Below are 22,155 nucleotides of genomic sequence, written 5' to 3' on the forward strand. Positions count from 1 at the left end.
AGCACTTCGCTCAGGGAAAGGGACTCCACCCGTCCCCAGCTCACCCAATTCGCTCTTGAGCGTGTGGTCCTGCAGGAGAACGGAAGGGGAGTTCCGAATGCTTCCTCCGCCGACAAACCAGTTCACGTTGGGGTTCCAGCGGTTCACAAAGCCACAGAGATGATTTTCTTCAAAGTCACATTCTGGCAAAGGAGAAATGAAGACACACTTTGTGGAGACACAGTCACACCCAGGAATATATCCCTACTCACTGCCCAGTTTGCTTGCGTATTCAGATACGTTTCCCATTCCCTCTGACCACTGGAAGCTTTGGACTAGGATCCCTGGATAATGCTGGAAACTGTAATTCATCCTTGCTTCTTTGGATGACGGTCCTTGCACTGACCAGCCATGTGAACTGCAGCATGACCTCTCTCGGGCTCTGTGCCTTCATTTGTGAAACAAGGGAACGGTCCTACCACACGGGTTGTCAAAACACAGAGCCGGGCGTGTGGTTAGGGCTCGGTGCCTCAGCCAGCTCTGCTTCAAAGCCCTATTTGGGATGAACCTCTTAGCTCCAGAACCTGTATCTGCCACCCTTCCGGTAGCCCATGTCTCCAACCCCTTCTCTCCCGATGGTAGACGAGATACCCAGGGCTAAAGGTCATGTCTCCTAAGTACTAACAGCCTGTTTTTTTTTTTTTTTTTTATTAACCAGAAGCATTCAGAATAGGCAGCGCAGGCCTATCCTGGGCTCTGAGTCCTTCTGCAGCTCCTCAGTGGAGAAGAGAGAGAAAACTTCACCTACCGCCCTGCTCCTTTTAGTAGACTGCATGTGTGCACAGATTAACTGTTCCCAGTCAGCAACTACTCTAGTGGGAATGAGAAGCTCACAAACCAGTGCCTGTATGGACCCCCATAATCATCAATTACAAATATGAAATTTGATTGTCCTGACCATCTCCCATGACCCCTCCAGACCCCACCCCCACTTTTTTTTTTCACTCCAGTGGTAGACCTGCATGGACTGTGTCACTGGCCTCCCCTTCTGTCTTCCTGTTGGAGTCGACCAATGGAAAGTAGGAGAACGAGGCTGCTGTCCATTCCTCCAGCGCCCTCCCTGCCAGGTTCTCATGGGTTGGCTATGTCCCTGCCCTGAGGACAGGGTCTGGACAAGGAGCCCTCCCCACACAGCCACTGGATCCAGGCTCTGTGGCCCCTTCCCCACTGCCCTCAAAGCTGATGAATCATCACTCTTACTAGCCCTGGATAGTAACCACACCTTTGTAGCCCCTAATGAGTCTTCTTCAAATCCTTCGGGTTGAATGGACCCTCTCTTTCCACTTTCTTGCCAGGACCCTGATTGATATAGTTATCAAAGTGTATTTACATTAGCAACCACTGAAAAATTTTAAGATTTTGACCTGCAACTCTCCCACTGCAGCGTCTGCCAAGAAATACCCCATGTTCCATGCCAAAGGCTGCTCGAGAGTAAAATAGCAAAATAGTCCTGAATGTGCCAGGTACTATTCTAAGCATTTGAACTGAATTAACTTTTCTGATTCTCAAAACAATCCCACGAGGTAGGTACTATTATTAACCTATTTTATAGATGAGGAAACAAGCAAAGAGCGAGCACAGAAAGGAAGGTGAGGGGATGGTGGGAAAGGCGTCTCAACAAAATGCAAGTATTGGCACTCCTTCTGTGTTTTAAACAAACCAGAAGCCACTGAGTGATTTGAAGAGAGGAAATTTACATGTGGAAAGTGCTCAGCCCTGGGCCAGTCACCTTCATTCCCTAATGATCTCATCAGCCCCCCCCCCCCCCACGATTCCTAGGAGGAAAGCATTTTATACCCATTTTGTAGGAGGAGAAACAGAGGCCTTGGGGCGCCGGCAGTTGAGGAGCCAGGAGGTGGCGCTGCAGCAGGGGCGTCCGATCGGTGGGCGGGCTGCCGTTGGCGCACCTGCTGCCCCGAGGGAGCTACCGGGGGAGCCTGGATCTAACCCCTCTGCAGCTTCAGAACATGGTCACTGTTTCTTCCCTCCTGTTTTCCTTCACTTGCCTTAGTATTATCCTTGGAAGGTCAAAACAGAAGTGAGAGGGAATTAGCAAAAGCTCTTTTTTATTCAGAATCGCCTTCGACTCTCCTTCCTCTTCCTCTCCGGAGCTGTTCCACTCCCAGGCTGTCAGTGCTAAAAATCTGGCCGTGTCCCACTTTCTCCCTATTCAGGCCCAGTGTTGGGCCATTGTTATGTCCTGTCTGTAAGGTCACAACCACGTCGGGGGTCTGCCTCTCCTAAGCATATTCCTTGTTTCCAAGTCACTTTCCACGGGGCCGACAGAGTCACCAGGTGAGGACACAGCCTGCAGGCCCTTCCTCCGCTGACTTGGAGAACCTGCTGACCACAGAACCATCCACACTCTTCAGCCGGGATCCAGACTCTTCCCAAAGCCGCGCCTGGGTCCTGATGAGCACTGCCAGCACCTTCCTCTGTTTCTGGCCAGTGCCCGAGCGGGCTCTGCGCTTCCCCCCCACTGGGCTCTGCACGCTCTTCCCCTGGACCTGCCCATCACTGAACGCCCCCGCTTCCTGAAACGCCAACTCAAATGCAGCTCTGGTGTTGAGCGCTGCCCGATGTCCGCTCCTCCTCTCATATGGTCCGCACCCCCATAGCCCGGCCCGGCCTCCTCCAGCAGCGCCCATCTCATAGAGAAATAACACCCATCGCAGACAAGCAGAAGGGGAGCGGCCACGGGGCACAGAGGGGTCAAGGTGTGTTTGAGAGATGGAGAAAATGAGGAAGGAAGGGAATGCGGAGCCTGCTTTTCTGGCGGAAGCGGAGTTCACAGCAAACAGGAAATTACCGTTATTAGACTATGTGGACGTTCGGGCAGCAGCTCCGGTTCTAGCTACTGCATCTCCTTTCCCTGCGCTAATCCAGCCAGTCCAGGGGCACTCCAACGAGACAACACACCCCATTCAAGAGAATCTCGAGGAGCGGCTAAGCTACGGTGCATTGTGCACTGACTTCCATGAAACACCCTGCCTGTAGGATTCATTCCGTTCCTTCTGGCAACAGATTTAAAAAGATTCACAATTCCCATTCTGATGCAGTGAGAAGAAAACCCACTTACCAATACAGTAGCCTGTGGTCATCTTGATTTCAAAGAGGGCGATGCTGGCCGTGCTGCCCTGTCCCAGCACCCCTTCGACTAAAATCTGCACGACACACGAGGAAGAAGGGAGTTAGGCTTCCAACACCGTGTTTTCCTGGCTCGGTATCTCAGAGACTAGTCAGGAGCTGTTCAGGAGCTCAAGGCAAGGCGAGATTGCTTGTCTCAGCTAATTCCTGGCAATCTCACAGGGAAGCAATCTCACGGCGGGCTCTAAAAAAATGTGTGTGTGTGTACAAGGTGAGCAAGATGTCCAGGAAAAGCTTGGAGCCAACTGTCTTCAACTGCTGTCTCAACCACCCCCTCCTCTAGCACCTGTGATGACACCAGTTGGCTATGGATGGAGAGGACGGCTGGTGACCTTGGGGAAACGCATTCTGAGAGCTGTCAGGGACTCAGGACAGAGGCCTCAGTGGGAAAACCCTTGGAGGAGGAGGTGGAGGAGGCAGGAAGTACAATCTGACCAGTGGTGGGAGACCCCCACCCACACGAGATGGAAGTAGCTCCTGAATCAACTTGTAGTTGCCATATTGCTAAAAAAAAAAAAAAAAAAAAAAAAAATCTGAAAATTTTAAATAAAGAACCCAGGGAACCATGACAATTTACGTGACTGATTTCAAGAACTGTTGTGGTTCATCTCTGACCCCGTTTCTGAAAGTCTTTGCTTCTCTTTACATGACGTCGGCCCAGTCTTTGGCAACTACGCTGGGAGATTTAGGATGTGGCCTACTGCTGGGTGGACAGTGTGAACTAGAGAGCTCGGACCTCAGTGCTCCTTCCCTCAATCCCACATCCTGCCTGAGGGGAGGAGAAGACGGCTTTTCAACGCTTCGTCAGGGAGAGAGATGGGATACAGAATTGAAAGGGGAATCAGGAATGGAGAAATGTTTATGAAGGCCCCATTCTTTCCTCCACGACACAGTTTCAACACGTCACACTTCGCATCTGGCCACGTGAGTCCAGATGTCACGTGGTCGACCTTCCTCTTCCAACACTTCTGATGGAACGACCCGCCATCTTTGAAAAGGACTCAGAACATGTCCTCTACGAATCTTTCCCTCTTCAAAGTATCTCCACTCTTCCTTTAACTATAGTGAGTGTTTTATTCAAAATTTGTAGCAAAAAGACTGTTAGGAAGATACAACACAGAACTCAGAAAGTGTGAAACAAAATGATTAGACATGAGAACACTCTCTAAAGCCCGTTAAAAAATAAATTTCAATTGAAGAGGCTGGTTTAGGCTCCATTTAGACTCTCACAGAATCCCACTTAAATACACAAGAAAGAAATCTGGGAAGAAGATTTTCTAAAGAATAAACAAAATATTAACTTAATAATTATTAATTATTAATATTCTCCTGGGGCATATCTCTTCTAAAACAGTGCATCTTAGCACAGGAGATAAGTAACTTCAGTGGCAGAAATCATCACAAGATCTCAGAGTAGCATAGTGCTGTGTGATAAGCCAGGTGCCTATATTCTACCTACCTTGAATTTCTTCGTACTGTTTTGTAAATCCAAGCTGGCTATGAGCCAGCTGTCTGAAGGTTCCTTTGCTGACCAGAGCAAGCGATCAAAGCTTTCATCTTGAAATCTCACATAGAGGTTCAGCCGGCTGGGGTCTGATGGAGACCCTGAAGACGTGGTTATCTGGTAGACCAGTCGGAGGCAGCTCCATTCCTCAGCCTGTAGGTCAGAGCTCAGCAGCACAGCTTTTTCCCCTGGCTTGGCAAAGGAGGTGTCCACATAAATGTAGTGTCCTGGAAAGAGAATGGAGCACCAGGAAAGCATTAGTCTGCTGTTTGCAACTCAAGGAAATACACAACTGTGGTCCAGTGAAGCTAAGGGCAGGTACGGCCTGCCAATGCATTTCAGTGGCCTCCCAAATGTTGCCTGAACATGGGATCTCTGCCATCTGGTGAAAAACTAGAAGGTCCCACAACACTGAGACTGCAGTCACATGACAACAACGGGCTGGAGCTACACAGTCCTGCCTCTTCAAACGGTAGCATGGGCGCTCCATTTTTGCCATAATCCCCACTACTCCCTATTACCCCCCGACACTGAAGCCAGGTGTCTGTGGCCTACTATCATCTCACATCAGGCCTATTGAGCATGTTGCATTCATCCTCCTGGTCTCCATACTCATGAGATTTCAAGAACTTCAGAACCCAGAAGAGCAGCATGCCTCTGCTGGAGTCAGAATACCATGGTGGACTCAACCTTCTCCTTCCACAGCTCCCCTCATACTCAATGATTTGATCTGCATCTAATTTGCACCATTAGAGTAGATTGAATTTATTTGGTTGCCTCAGATCTTGCAGACTAGGCAAAGTTCATTAGCTAATTCTTAAGATTAGGAGTAACACACTCCTCCTCTACAGTCTTCCACAACGAAATCTCATAGTTCTGCAAACTAAATGGAAAAGCGTATGCAAAAACATGGAGGACAGAACAAAATGGATTGGAAGCAAGAACGGTAGCCTGAGCCTTCTGAATTTGACTCTGGTCAGTGGCTTCCTCTAGCAGGGACCTGCACCGCCTGTGCGTCTTGGGAGGTAAAACTCCAAGTAAATGTGGCTCCAGCAGGCTCGAGAGCCCATCTTCTGGTGATTATGTTGATTTTTCAGTGACTGCCATAAAAATATCTCTCTTAGAGCTAGAGAGTACTACACTAAGTGAAATAAATCAGAGAAAGACAAACACATATGATGGCACTTATATGTGGCACTTAAGGAAGAAAACAAACGAGCCAGGGATGAGGGTGAGGGCAAGAGCAAGAGGCAAACCAAGGAACTGACTCTTTCCTTTTTTTTTTAAAGATTTTATTTACTTATTTGATAGACAGAGATCACAAGTAGGCAGAGAGGCAGGCAGAGAGAGGGAGAGGGAAGCAGGCTCCCTGCTGAGCAGAGAGCCCGATGTGGGGCTCGATCCCAGGACTCTGGGATCATGACCTGAGCCTAAGCCAGAGGCTTAACCCACTGAGCCACCCAGGCGCCCCCGAGGAACCGACTCTTAACTATGAATAACAAACCGAGGGTTCTGAGAGGGAAAGGGCCTGTGGGGACTGGGGAGAGGACACTTGCTGGAATGAACCCCAGGTGACGTATGCAAGTGCTGAATCACTACACTGTACGACAGAAACTAACAGTACACTGGGTTCACTAACTGGAATTTCAATAAAAACTTAAAAAAAAATCTCTCCTTGATGGAATCTCTCACTATATCTGATTTTATTATAAGCCTATGCTGTTTTCATAGGAAGAACCTTTGAGAGCACATCCTATCAAAAGTTATTTAAAAATATCTTGATAGTATACAGTATGAAAGTTGGTGCTACTTACTGAGAGATCTTGGTATCTCCATCGTAAATGTTGGCTATTTCAAAATATTGGGATTTTGCGTGTAAACTGCAGACCTCAAATTTCTTTTCAGTCCTGCTGTGTGAATGTGCCCATTAGCCATCACAGTGCATCCAGATTTATCTACCTGATTTTGGATCCACTCAGCAGAATAATGCATTTTCCCAGATCAAAGAATGAGCTCAAGAGCCTCCCACCTCTACTAACACCGCCAAGCTCAAGACAGATTTTCTTAACTAATTACTAGTCCCCCACCCCCACCCCACCTTGCCTGGATATAGCCCAGAATCCTTCTAAACAGTGTTCCATAGGGTCACTTACCCATCAGTTTGAGTTAGTACTTGTAATGAAACTATGTGCTTTATCCTTGTTTGTGGCTTTAGTGTCATAAAGAGTTAAACTGAACTAGCTGTCGTCATGTTAGAGGGAAACCAGACAGAAGGAACATGGTAAATTTTGAAGAAGTTTTAGAACATGAAGAGAGAATAAAAAAGATATTGGTATCTGAGATGGTGCCCTTCCCTGGACTCCCACTAATAAAATCGCTATTCTAGAACAAACTGATAATGTTTTTGGTGAGTTGTTTCTTCTGACTTTATTCAGAAGAATCATTTTGCTACTGAGTCAATGAGGTCTTCTTTGTATAGGAAATATTTCATTTATTCTACGCTCAATCTTAGCTAAAGGGCCTAGAAGCGATGCATTTCGTTCATTCTACCTGGATTGACATCTGGAAGTTAATCTTGAACAGAATTTACACACAATAAAACTCACCCTTTTAATACAATTCAGTGGTTTTTAGTATACTCTGCAACCACCACTGCTACCTATTTCCAGAATCTTTTCACCACCCAAAAAAGAAATCTCATACCCATTTTTACCCTCCTGCTAGCCTCTGGGAACCACAGATTTATTCTCTGTCTATTTGCCTTTTATGGAAATTTCAAATGAATGGAATTCTATAACGTGGACTTTTATGACTGGCTTCTTCCACTTAGCATCATGTTTTTAAAGTTCCCCACATTGTAGCATGTATTAAAACTTCGTTATTTTTTGAGGCTGAATAATATTCCATTTTATGGATATACTGCTATTTAACAACTCATCAGTTGATGGAAATGTGGGTATTTTCTACCTGTTGGCTATTATGAATAATGCAACTATAAATATTTGTGTACAAGTTTTTATGTAACATAAATTTCAGTTCTCCTAGGTATACATCAGGGAGTAGAACTATTAGGTCAACGATAATTCTATGTTTAACTGTGAGGAGCTGCCAAGCTGTTTTCTAAAATGGCAACAGCATTTACATGTCCATGAGGAATGTATGAGAGTTCTAGTTTCTCCATGTGTTCATCAACACTTGTCACTGTCCATCTTTAGTTATTATTGCCATCCTGGCAGATGTGAAGTGGTACCTAACTCTGTTTTTGATTTGCATTTCTCTAATAACGAATGATGTAGTCCATTCTTTTGTGTGCTTATTGGCCATTTGTACTTTGTTTGTCTGTTTGTTTGTTTTTAGAGCAGTGGGGGCAGAGGAGAGGGAGAGAGAGAAGCTTAAGCAGGTTGCATGTCCAGCACAGAGCTGGATTTGGGGCTCCATCTCGCAACGCTGAGATCATGACTGAAATCAAGAATCAGATGCTCAATCAACTGAGCCACCCACACACCCCAGCATATCATCTTTGAAGAAATTTCTATTCAAGTCCTTTGCTCATTTAAAAAATTGGGTTACTTCTTATTCTATTGTTGAATTATGAGATTATATATTCTAGATCTTATCAGATACATGATTTGCAAGTATTTTTTCTTTTCACTTTCTTGATGGTATCTTTTGAAGAACAAAAGTTTTAAATTTTGATAAAGTCCAATTTCCCATTTTTGCTTTGGTTGTGTATGCTTTTGATGTCAAAGCTAAGAAACTACTGTCTAATTTAAAGACATACAGGTTTACAGTTATGTTTTCCTCTAAGAGTTTTATAGTTTTAGCTGTTACATTTAGGACTTTGATCTATTTTGAGTTCATGTTTGCCCATTAAATTGTTCTGGCATCTTGTTGAAAATCAATTGAGCATAGATATAAGGATTTATTTCTGAACTCTCAATTCTATTCCATTGATTTATATAATAAATAAACACTCCCAATGTTGCAAGTCTTTGAGTAATGTCAAGTTCTTAAAAAGTCAATTTTCACGACTGTTGATTGTTTTTGTGGCTTTTATGGGGACAGGATTTTCTGAAGTCCTCATTGCACCATTCTTGCTAACATCATTCCCTTTCTTCACCTTTTTTTAACCAGTAAGAAAAGAAAAGAATGTTCTGGGGACATTAAACACAAACAAATAAGAAAAAGGCAAAGAACAGGAGAGATCACATGCAGACTGATGCATCAGGTCAAGGGTCTGGGGAAAGATTTATTGGCCACAGTGTTGGGGTCATGAAGACAGGAGGGGAGAGAAGGATACTCCTCAAATACTATTAAGCTGCTTAGGCAGTTTGAACTGATTTGTAAGATATTTATTAGAAATGATAAAATCTTTACGATGGGTCAGAAAAGGGCCATAAACTTTCAAATAGATTTTTTTCTTTAAAAGTAAGTCAGCAATCAAGCCCAATAATTAAACCACCCTGCCAGAAAGGTCGGGTTCCATGAACCTCAGGGTATGAATGTCTTCTAGTCACATGTACGCATCAGAAAACAACAGAAAAATCTGTTCTATTTCAGTGAAGGCAGACATCACAAACAGAGTTCCAGGGTCACATTCAATTGCTCAACACATCTGTGCAGCTAGAGTTCAATGTATTAATGACTTCTAATAGCCGGTGCAGTGTGCTGGGACTTAAATCCCAGGCCATCGCTATGGCCGTATGGCCAGGATGTGAAATCATGGGGGGCTTCTTGGTATCCCTGAAATTCGGTTTGGTGACTGTACTGTCCTTCAGGAGTGATGGTCATGCCAAGGTGACCATGTGATGGACCCCACCTGGGATTTCTAAAGCATAACCTTTGTTTAAAGGTTCATCATGCATGGGCTTACTGTGTCATCAGTTTCTTTATTTGCAAAATGGGAATAACACAACAACGGAGTCCTATTACGTATACATTCAATATTTGGGAAAGCACTTGATGTACTCAAACAAAAAAACCCAAACCGACTACAAATGACCCAACCACTGTAACATATACATTCACATAAGTTCATACAAATAGCCACTAAATAAAATCTACTTATGTATTTCAACACTAAAAAGGAAAATCGGGGCAAAAAAAAAAAAGGGAAAATCAGCTGTGTTGTACATAGAAATAGTGTAATACACAGAAAACTATACAGAGAAACTTCCTCTATAATTTAAGGAAGCTCCAAGGGCAGTTTTGATGGGATCTGATTTCCATCTTTTGTGCTAATTTAAGAACATAAATTCAAGCTCAAGTGAGATATGACTTCCCATCTATAGTCCTTATAAGACCCTGATGAAAACTATGTCTATAAAAATTCTTTGGACACTGTAATGTTAATTGTTGGTTATTTCTCTTATCATTGGGGTGAGGGGGGCAACTTTAGTTGTTCCTGAGATAGTGAGAAATTTACATTGCCTCCTATTTGTCCAGGATGGTTCAGAGCCAGTATGTTCAGGTAGAAGACCAGGAACACCTTTTTAGTGCTGGGAGTGACAACAGTCTTCCCTCCATTCTCCTTACTTGACCCTCCTTGTGGACGTCTACAGCTCTGCTCTTCAGTGCTGGGCCCCTCCTGGCTGCCTGACCTCAGGAGCACCTGTCCTCACAGCTAAGCGCCCCCCCGGGCTCTCACCCAGGGTTACTCAACATCCAAAGTGGAGGTCAGCACATTTACTCCTGGTGTGATCCTGGGTCTGATAATGATGCCTACATCTTTATTTTGTTAGCTCTTAGGACCACACACATCTAACACAAGGACACGGCCTTCTTTTTGGCAGCTTCCTTCCTGGGGCTGAAGTCCAGCCCCTGAACTCAGGCGATGACCTCACCAGATTTCCCGAATGGCTTACTTCCTGCCTCCCTGGATGGGGTCCCGCCTGTAGAGGCACACGGCGGGGTGGGTAAGTCGTTCGAATCCCAAAGCCACCACAATTCATGGCACTTTGAGCCAGTTACTTACGCTATCGGACAAGTGCTACCTACATTCGTGCAATGAATTTATCTTTAATTCAAAGATTAAACAGGGCAACATAAGTAAAGCCATGTTTAAAACATAAACATAAGTAAAACATAAGTAAAGCTCTTAGCACCACGCCCAAGGGCTTGTGGTCAACTCTTAATAAATGTTAGTTCTTATTTTTCCCGATATCTGATCAGCGTAGTCTCACTAACGGCTCACCCATCTCATCATCTCGTGGTGGACCTCACTGATATCACGGGTTCTACCTGCTGCCCATCGTCACCATCCTTCTGACACCAGCTCCTGCCCACTGCCCGGGAGACCCATCTGCACCCACATCCGTTCTCCCCCCGTGCCTGCTCCACGGCTGTGGGCACAGCTCGGCCCCCTGCAGTCTGTCCCATGCCACCGCCCAGCTGCATTCTCTGCTATGACAATCATCTCCCAGATCTACCAACTGATCAAAGCAGCCCGGACAATAATGCACGCAGAGACCTACCAGACATTCATAAGGGTTTTGGTCTATTGTGGGGAGAGGATGCCTGCACAGAGCAGCATCTTCAGTACGTACGAGCCACCAGCTTGCCTGGGGAAGGAGTCTTGCTTTCTTTGCACATCGAAGACTTCCAAAAAATTAAAAAGTCAAATGCATACAAAATGCTGGGCCTAGGGGTTCTCAAAAACCAAGATGTCAAAAAATTGACTACCTTGCTGGAAAATAAATAGCATAGCGTTTCTCAAATGTAAAAAACACTGTATTAAGTACTTGGGATTGTGAATATTTGCTTTTTTCCTCAATTAGACTCACAATCATTAATAAATCTACTGATGACCTCTGGCAGAAGAATGTTCTGTTCTGAAATATCAAAGAAAAATCACAAATTTCTATGGTTTGCATAAGGTGTTCCCACCTTCTGTCCCTAGATTTACCAGCATCCTCTGTGGTTTACTGAACAATTTATGAATATATATGGAGAAGAAACAAAGATTCCAAGGGGACTGACATTTGTTGGGCTGCAGGCATGGGCTTCTTGACCTGTGTTCTTCCCTCTCAATCCTGACAGATGATCCCATCAGGCGGATCTTCCACTTCACGAGGGAGGAAAGAGAGATCCAGGAATGTTAATGCAGCAGTCCACGGTCACAGCTACCCAACGAAGGTTGGGCTCCGAGTCCATGCCTTCCCCCCTGCTCCACACTGCCTCCAAATATTTCCTTGCCTGTCTCTTTATTAATTTATCTTTTCATACTTGTATTCATCTTCCTATAGCAGGAGAGCAAAGTTTTCACCCTTTCCTTGATGGAGGAATCCTGGAGGGACCGATGTTTCTGTGCGGAAGCCCCTTTTGGCTTTTCTACACATACTCTTCATATTGATAACATGATAACCAGATTAACCTTTTAGCATCTTGCCTCAAATTTAAAAGGTTTTTGAACACGCGGTTTTCTAAAATTAGGGTATGCCTTTTAAGTGATCTACAGTAGTATACCTCCCCACCACCCGCAAAGGATGGTCACAAAACAAAGGTCAGAGTCGACGCAGAGTAAGACGTCTGTGCCTGCACTTGGATTAGAGACAGTGGACAAAGACTCCACAATCTTAGGCTCCGAGAACCCCAGCCATTATCCTCTGTAGATACTGCCGGGGAGGGGGTACTGGGGCAACAAAGAGCCATTCAGCATGAGGACGACACCGGCAGAGACTCGTAGGTACAGGGCACAGCCTAGCATGTCGGTCCAATGTCCTAGTAAGTAATTACTCGTGAGCACTGAGCAGAAGGCACTCTGTGTGCATCCTGTGTGTAATCAGTGTCTGTGCCGGACTGGGCGCCTGGTGTCAGACAACAGGGTCCTCTGTGTTATCCAACATGAGCAAGTCTGCCAGACTTCCAACCTCCCTGCGGCCTTAAAAAGGGGCTCCCTATAAGGCACATCTCTTTTCAGTAAATGTTTTTGATGGGAATGGCTTCTCTTCTAGCCTCTCCTTGACATAGGAGTTCCCTAAACATGACAAAGTTCCAAGAAACTTGCCATTCCCACTCAATAAAACTGCTCCAAAGCCCTGATGTTTAGTTAGTCTAAAAGGATAAAGCGATGAATGAGCTCTGAAAGGTAGGCACTGAAATCTAAATCCCACCAGAAAGCAATGCACTGAGGAGGGCTGATTTGCAGGGTGACTACACAGGCAGGACTTCAGAAATGTAACAGATGAAATGATCTATAATCGAGAAGAAGTAACCGGCATTTGCAGTCCTATTTTGGTCCCGAGTAGTAAGAAACCCCTGCCAGAATGAAACCTCTGGTGTAGAGGCTTTCCTGTTGGGGAAGGTTTCAAATACCAATTTGCTTTAGGATAAAGGAAAGTCTGCATTTAAAAAGCAGCTTCAGATTGCCATGTATGGGCTTCAGGACCACGCTAGCTCATAGGGCTGCGGGCACGGGGATCCCTTTTCCTGCTGTGGAAATGGGCTTTCCAGCTTTCCCGGTATCCATTTCAGGAGGAACTGCCGCCGCTCACCAGTGAAGCCAGGGCTGTGCCCTGGACTGTAGAACTGCAGAAACTTTGCGTGCGTGCATGCAGGGGCTGGAAGCCACCTTGCTGTGCCCTGGTGCCTGGAAGCTTTCCTCCACTGGCCCAGGGCAGACCCAATGACCAGAGTATGACCAGAAGCTGCCAACATGGGTCCTCATCCTGGGAGAAGGCCATGGGGGTCGCTGGGGTCTCACTTCTTCTTCTCTGTGATTCAGCAACTTCTCCCATATCTGGGGTGTCTGGGTTCCTTCCTCTCCTAGTTTTGGTCCTACTTTCCACCTGCTCTTCTCAGACTTCTCCTTGGGATCTTCTCACCTTCTGTTGTCTCTTTAAGTGTTTGTTTTCAGTGGTTGTGGATCTGGTTTCTGTACTCCGATGAGTCTTTTCCCCGCAGCAGGAATTTCCTCCCCAATTGCCTCCCCAGTATCCATTCTCTCTTGCTTCCTTTGAAGAAGGCTAGCTTGGTGGGGGGCGGGGACTACACCGAGCCTGGCCCCTTGCGCCCTGCTAGGCCATCCCTGTACGCAGAGGTGGCCAGTAACGAAGTTCCACGCAGAGATGGAAGAGAAGCTTGTTGGATGGGGTTTCCAGGAAAGCCACTTTAAACATGGGCCTGATGCAGTTGGCTTGTCTTCCCATCTGAGCTGGAGCTACAGTGGCCATGTTAAACGCAGGGGGTCATTTAGGGTGACCAACTCATCCTAGTTAACCGGGGACTTTCCTGGCTTGAAAACAAAAAGTCTCATATCTCGGGAACCCTCTGAGTCCCAAACAAACGGACACAGTTGGTCATTCTAGCAAGTGGCCTGAGGTTGGGAGTCATTGTTGGGGCCCTGGCAGAACCATTGAAGGGGCTGGTTCCTGCCCATACTGTAGAGTCTTCCAACCAGTCTGGACTTCTTAGCTCTGTACTTTTCATCATGACAGAGAAAAGCAAATGCAAGTTTAAACCAGCGATTTAGTTGTTTCTGCTACAGGCTTTTCAAATACCTGTCTGATTCCCACCCCCTGACTTTTAGCTTCCCCAATCTATATCGCCAGACTGATCCCTCCCCGTCTTCCAGACCCATGTGTCTAACTTCCTGGTGGGCCTCTCCCCTTGGACCAAACCCACTCTCTTTACCCCCAACCCTGTTCTTCCTCTGGGTTCCAAATATGAGTGACTCGAGCCCCTGACTACCCAATGAACAATCAGCATCTTCACTGATATCCCTTCTTTCTCCTTTCCCAAAAGTCTATCAGTCTTGATGACTTAATTTCCTAAATTCCTCTCCAAACCATCCATTCCACCAGGTCTCCTGTCCTGCTCCATTTCAGAACACTAGCTTCGGCCTGGAGTATTGAGGCAGGCTTCCTGCTTATGCAGGGAACTTTGCCCTACTCAAATCTGATCTCCACACGGTAGCCACAGTGTTTGCAATGCTTTCTGGCCTAAAACACCTGGGAGAATTGCCACTGTCCTTGACTTATAAGGCCCTGATGTTCTGGCTGTTCTGACTCACCACCACATCCTTGTCACAGTCTACAGCAGCACAGAGTTTCTTTTAGCTCCTTTATGCTAAGGTGCCACACTCCCTCTTGCTTCTCAGCCTTTTCAAATGGTGTTTTCTTTAACTAGGATAGTCTTTCATCTCCCTTCCTTCATACATTCCACTCTACTAGTTCTTGTTTCCTTTCCTAGCTCACTCCTACACTTTATTTGGGTCTTAGCTCAAGAGAGCCACTATGTACCATTGTGCAGTACACAACCTCGACAACTGTACATGGTGATCTTTTTAGATATTGCTTTTTCCATGCAATATACTTATCTGTATTCTTCACTAGGTTTTAAACATATAAGGGTACATATCACATTTATCTGCCTCCTGGTAGATGCTCTCTATATTTTTAAGGAAATGAATAAACTTCTTGATGATAGATTTTTTTCTGTTATGTCTATATATAAAGGATGCATTAAAAGTCTTTTTTATTACAGAGATTTCTCATTAGGTTTCAGTTTCAATTCAATGCACTGTTATCCTAGGAAATGTGGCATTTAATGTAATTTCCACGGGAACCCACACTATACTTAATATTTCATGTATGCTCCCACTGTTAACTTCCCAAAACTCAAATTCTCATTAAGTCAAGATACACAAAGGATTGTTAAAATACACAATTCTTTGCCTTTCTGGAACGCAGAATTTCTGGGAGGCATTCAGAAAATGCTTCAGTGTGTGACATTTCCAGATTCAAGAGAGCTATAGTTTTATCAGTTTCAAATTTCGAGGAGTTCCAAAGTGCAGAGATCAGCTATACATCAGGAAGTGATGAGGTCAGCATTGCTTAGACTTCTCGAATGCCATTTTCGTTCCCGCGACAACGGGGAAATTATTCTCATATCCTGGCTAACACTGCGAAAGTAGTCTTAAAAGATTACAAAGCATTAAGCCTGGCAAAAGTAAAAACAAACGGCAGCAGGCAGTCTCCAGTGTAAACAATCTACCAACATTCGAAACCACTACCGCAGATGTCGGTTCCACCCTCCTTTGCAGGGCCTGGGAAGGGTGCAGGCTGAAACCCTGCTGGCCCCAGTGGCAGTTGAAGAAGAGAAGTTTACCTTAGTAACCATCAACAGAAAACCAAATGATGAACCCGCAATGAAAGGTCATGGGGTATTTGGAAAGGGAGCCACGCTCGATACAATGGTTAACAAAACAAAGTATGAAAACAGCAGAAAAGCCCGCATTCTCTGATAGTGTTTTGTTCTATCAAAAAAAAGTCAGTTCTCGGGACACATTTTCCACTACAGGACTTGCCAGGCAGGGAAGATATTCCTTGGAAACTTAGGAAATGTGGAGGGGAATGACCTCAGGAAACTGCAGGTAAACAAACACACTGACAGCCCCCCCACCCCCCGCCCCCCGTGCACCTAAAGGGAGAAAAGGGTTCTTCTCCCATGGAATACCTGTTCATTGACAAGGAAATTTTCTTATTTTGACTTATAAGAGACTCTAAGCCCTATCTTACCAGTTTTGCCAATAATGCTGCTGAGAGCAGAGGCAGAGCTATTTTTGGTCATGCATTATGCAAGGCAGTTTCATCAAACAAAAGGAGTTGTACACATTTCAGCTTCATATGAACCAGAATGAGATAGAAGTGCCTATGAAAATGTCACCACAGTACAGGTAAATAAATAAATCTGAATTAAAATATATTTTAAATATATATGTTTACAAAAAAATAGATACATATACATATTTACTTTTATTTGCACTTTCTCATTTCAAATTCAGCATTTTATACCTATTATAAAGTACGAAGCCAAGTAGGAATAAGAATATTCAACGTAAAAAAAAAAAACAAACCATAGCTACATGGATGAAGACAGATTTTTGTTGCTGCATTATGGAGAAGACATAACCTACAATGGTTGAACATCCTAACAGAAAGAAGGGTTTAAATGAAAGTAAACCCCAGAATATCTTTTAAATGAGTGAGCTGCTTTAGATTTGTGGCTTTGGAACTTTTTATTTTTCAAACATAATTAACACAGAACTTCATCTATTAACAGAGCAAAGAAGAGTGGACGGGGTTGCCTGGTGGGCTGACAAGTTTTATTCTGTCCTTTGTTGTCTGGGGCGATTTTGCTTCTGGGGTCTGTTCCCTCCCAATTAATCTTGTTTACAGGGCCCCCGTGGCTTGTTCTTTGAACCTGGGAGTGGCTGCGACACCCCTGGCTTGGGCAGTCTGGGGTCTCTCTGACATACTAACCAGAGCCACTCCCTGTCCACTCTGAGCCAGACCCCTGCTCCTTCCAAGACTTTGCCCAAGTTAGCGGGATGCCTGGTCTAGTCCATGAATGCACTCTCTCCCTGTCTGTGTAAGGAACCACATACACATGGCCTGAGAAAGCCTTATTTGCCAGACAGTCTTTCCTGAGGTCAAGAGCCAACATGTTCTACATTTCCTCCTAACCCAGCAGTTCTCAATCTTGGAGGCATCTTGGAATCACCGAGGGAGGCCCAGACATCAGTCCACATCCTGGAAGACACCTCTATCTTAGGCAGACTGGGATGGTTAGTTACCCGGCTATAAACAGAATTTGTAGACTCCTCGCCAGTGGCTCTCACGTCAAACCAGGCTTGAGAAGGACTCTTTTTATCTGTTTGCTCTATTCCTTTGGTTCTCTCCCTGCTGACCATGCACGCAATGATGGCAGGCTCTGTGTCTATTCTACTCTCCCTTTTAGCCCCTAGGTCTGGCACATACTAGATGTTCAGTAAATATAGACTAAGTGAGTTCAGCGGGATAACCTGCCATTCATTCACTCACAATAAAGATGGTTTAAAATAAAGACAGTGCTTTTAAAGCCAAAACCAATAAATACTAGAAATGAAGTCCCTGTTAATATGTTTCAGAAATCCTCTTTAAATATGAAAATAGGGGCGCCTAGGTGGCTTAGGGGGTTAAAGCCTCTGCCTTCACCTTGGGTCATGATTCCAGGATCCTGGGATCGGGTCCCGCGTCGGGCTCTCTGCTCAGCAGGGAGCCTGCTTCCTTCTCTCTCTCTCTGCCTGCCTCTCTGCCTATTTGTGATCTCTATCAAATAAATAAATAAAATCTTAAAAATAAATAAATAAATATGAAAAAAAATGTATGACGATGTGCCCAAGGCATATAAGAAATCATAACCAATTTGGTAGAAAAACAAGGCAGTGGGTTTCAATGAGCTGTATGCTATGGAGATCAAGGTTCTCAGGACAAGAACACAGAGAGCAACTGTGTTTACTCCTTTTAATTTTAGAGCAGCTGTTTACAAAGTACGGGGGTCTGTTCCAGCTCTACGGCAACCCCAGGGTACAGGTGGATAATCATTATCGTTTATTTCACAGATCAGGAAAGCCAGGCTCAGAGAAAACACACTGCCTGATGAGAAGCCGGGTTCTGGATCCCACTAGGATTGCCAGATTAAGTAATTCAAAGTCCTTAAGCATACCACCCAAACATACCCCCCAATATTGCATGGAACACACTTATACTAAAAAAATGATTTGTCATTTATTTGAAATTCAAATGTATTATACCTGGCAACCCCAAGCTCCAGGCCAATTCTTCTGTGAAAAGAGGCTATTTGGTTTTGAGGATCACTGCGGACCCTCCCAGACAAAGGGCAGAGATGTGGTTCCTTCTCCTTTCTAACCTCTGTGATTCGGCCTTCCAGAAGTTTCTGCACATGCTAGCTTTTGGATGTATGCCTTTCCCCAGCACAGCAGTGGTCCAAGCTGAGGGAGGAAAGGGGTGGCAAAGGGTGACACGAACACGGTCTCTCAGGATCACTGAGGATCACTGAGGATCACACTCTCCATGTAGACTCAACTTTCTAAAAATTTCATTATTATTATTATTATTTTGAATACAGAATGGTACGTAATTGAAAGATATAGCAAAGGTTATGCACAGCAAAGGAAACCATCCACAAAATGAAAAGGAAAACTACCAAGTGGGAAAAAAAATACTTGCAAATCATGTATTAGATAAGAGATTCAGATCTAAAACATAAAAGAACTCATAAAACTCCATAGTAAACAAGTAATCCGATTAAAAATGGGCAGAGGATCTGAATAGCCGTTTTCCCAAACAAACATCAAGACAGCCAACAGACAGGTGAAAAAATGCTCAGCATCAGTCATCACCAGGGAAATGCAAATCAAAACCACAATGAGGCATCACCTCACACCTGTTAGAATGGCTAGTATCAAAAAGACAAGAAATAACAAGTGTTGGCAAGGATGTGGAGAAAAGGAAGACCTTATGTGCTACTGCTGGGAATTCAGGCTGGTGCAGCCACTATGGAAAAATAGGGCATTAGGCCAAGTGAAATAAAGCAGCCAGACAAAGACAAGACAAAAACCATATGATCTCACTTATGTATGGAATCTGGAGGAAAAACACAAAAACAAAAAAACAAAAAAACAAAAAAAACAAAGAAAACCCAAGCTCATAGCAACAGAGAACAGACTGGAGGCTGACAGAGGTGGCAGAGGCCAGGGGTGGGGGGCTGCACGAAATGGGCGAAGGAGGCCAAAGGTACAAACTTCCAGTTATAAAATGAATAGTCATGGGAATGTAATGTACAGAATGAGAACTATAGTTAATAATACTCTGTTGCATATTTAAAAGTTGCTAAGAGAGTAGATCTTAAAAGTTCTCATCACAGCACAAACACTGTAACTATATATGGTAACACATGTTAACTCGTCTTACTCTTGTGATCCTTCCACAGTATATACAAATATTGAACTATTCTGTTTTTACCTCTGTAAATCCCTGAGCCCTGCAGGGATAGTGTGGCTGGTGGACAGATTATGGTTTTAAAATCAGGTAGTTCTTACTTTAAAAATGTAGTAATTTCACTCATGGGGAGTCCCTGATACAGCATTTGGCGTCATATAGGTTCTCAGTAAAGCACAGTCTCAGACTCCCTAACTGTCAAATCATTATTATACTACTCTACTGAAAAATGTTTTTATATTGAGGTCATGTACATCAGAGTTTTCTCAAATTCTATAACTTATGTCCCACCCTTGGGGTTTTGCTTTATCTGTGTACCAATTACTTAATGTTTTTCTTCAGCCATATTCATCTTTAAAATTATAATATTTACTTTACCTAGTTCCTTAGCAGTGGTAGCCGTGAAATTTGGGAACTGCTGTACTGGTTAGTCTAGTGCATTAAAAACACGTACAACATTTATTTATTAGTATATTATTATATATTGTTATTATATCTCAACAAAAGTGGGAAAATATGCATAATTGTTTTAAGAAATATGGCATGTGCCACCTAAAATAGTCCTGTGAACCACCTGGTATGCATACATGATGAAACACTGATTCACGTGAAAGTCCGCTATTATATTGGCCAACTTTATTTTTCAGGACTGGGAGACTAAGGCCCAGAGAGAATGAGAAATTGGATCAAAGTCAACCAATCTATAACTGAGACAGAATGCAAGTTTCTGGATTTCCAGGTCCACATTTCCATTAGCTAGTCTCCTAAAATACCTCTAGTTGGAGCCTAAATTATGTCCTGCTGCAAAATTACAGGATGAACACTGTGATACCCTCAGCCAATCTCTTTCACCACTGTCTATGTTATTTCTTGACCTAGGAAACCTAAAGGTAGACTCTCCCTCCCAGAACATGCCTGACAGTGTGCATCTGAGCTAGCCTGGCTATGCACCTTGCTCAGTTCATATCCTGGCTCGTGCACGTACAAACAAACTGCCCCGGGGGGAAACGGGATGCAGGAGAGCAGAGCAACCAGGGAGTGTCAACACTGTGTGCTGTTTAGAGACTTTCCTGGAAGTTTTCTGATCTTGTTTCACCCACTCCTGACTATATACTCTCACATGTATCCAGCTGGGTCAAACCCTCTCATGGAATACCTGGACATTTCCACCAAATGCCTCCAAAAATATAAGGTACATTTAAATTCTGTGTTTTGGGGGGGGGGGGTGCCTGTCTGGCTCAGTTGGTTGGTCATCTGCCTTTGCCTCAAGTCATGATCTCAGGGGTCCTGGGATCAAGACCCCCACTGGGCTCCTTGTTCAGCAGAGAACCTGCTTCTCTCTCTCTCCCTCCGCTGCTCCCTTTGCTTGTTCTTTCCCGCTGTCAAACAACTAAATAAAATCTTTAAAAAAATAAATAAATAAATTCGGGGTGCCTGGGGGGCTCAGTGGGCTAAGCCTCTGCCTTCAGCTCAGGTCATGATCCTGGGATCAAGCCCTGCATCGGGTTCTCTGCTTGGCAGGGAGCCTGCTCTCCCCACCCCCCTTCTGCCTCTCTTGCCTACTTGTGATCTCTCTCTGCCAAATAAATAAATTAAATCTTTAAAAAAAATTCTGTGCTTTTTAAGAAGAATTTTAAAATCCCTGTATGTTCCCAAATTGAACAATAATACAACGGAAGAGTCCACAAGAGAGAGAGGAGCCTGGGTTCCTGCAGAAGCAGCAATAGACCAGGCAGCTCTGTGACGAGCCCTCCCGCCTCTGTCTCCAAGGATCAGCCTCAAAGGCCAACGAAGAGTTGAGGACGTTGCAGGAGACGTGTTCATTTCCTCATCATGCTGGTTAACAGCACCCTGCTTTTCCCTTGTGGAACCTGCCCTTCCTTAGTTTCAGCCCAAATGGTTTGAGTGGCACTGACCCCAACCCCAACCCTGCCTTTTCAGGGGTGGCCATGGACCCAGGTCTGACCAATCAGGTCGCCCCTGCCCTCTGGCCAGGCAGGTTGCTTCAGGAGTGGGCACATGGACCTACTCAGGTAAATGAGGCTCAATTCGGAGAATTTTGCTAGGAGAAGCCTTCTTTCCCTAGGAACCATTCCCTGTAAGAATGCTGGATGCTTCCACCTGTCGGAGCCCCTGAAGAAAGTCCCCTGAAAATGCAGCCGGCACAGCAGAAGCCAGAACCAAAAGAAATGAAGAGAAGAAGACTGGACTGGACAGCATTTTTTTAAACCCGTCCTTGCACGTGAAGCCAGAACTTTTCATTTACAGTAGGTGATGAAATCCTCTAGTATAAGCCAGTTTGAATTAGAATATGGTTTACTTGGGGAGGGGGAAGGCCTGTCAATACACAAGTCAGAGTGAGTACACGATCTGTTCCCTTCACCATGAGGAAATGGGGGAGGGGGAGGACAGGAGGCAGAGATTGTGAACTGGGCGGCAGAAGGGGGTCAGAGACCAGTGTCTTGTCTCAACATTGCCCCTACCTCATGAACTGTGTGTTCATGAGCAGTGAGTTAACCTCTCCAAGCCTCAGTTTCCCCACCTGTAAAGTAAAGGGATTAGACAATCGGTAGCTCTCACACAGACCTCTGTGGAGCCCCTAGGCTCCTCAGGCGATGGGAGAGTTCTGGGGACCAGGTTCCCAGACTTCCAACTGTGCAACTCACTTTCTTTTTATCTAGATCA

General features: G+C 44.8%; 1 protein-coding gene across 2 annotated transcripts in view; it reads right to left on the bottom strand.

Annotated features, from left to right (window-relative positions):
* The window catches only part of MAMDC2 (MAM domain containing 2), a 141,561-nt gene that overhangs the window by 74,661 nt on the left and 44,745 nt on the right, over window positions 1-22,155 (bottom strand). For both annotated transcript variants that reach the window (XM_059143456.1, XM_059143457.1), the window contains exons 3-5: window positions 4,646-4,917; window positions 3,119-3,203; window positions 45-182 (exon numbers count right to left, since the gene is read on the bottom strand). In XM_059143456.1, the coding sequence (XP_058999439.1) occupies window positions 45-182; window positions 3,119-3,203; window positions 4,646-4,917 (495 nt within the window). The remainder of the gene's footprint in view (window positions 1-44; window positions 183-3,118; window positions 3,204-4,645; window positions 4,918-22,155) is intronic.

This window comes from Mustela lutreola, chromosome 12, assembly GCF_030435805.1.
Source record: "Mustela lutreola isolate mMusLut2 chromosome 12, mMusLut2.pri, whole genome shotgun sequence".
NCBI lineage: Eukaryota > Metazoa > Chordata > Mammalia > Carnivora > Mustelidae > Mustela > Mustela lutreola.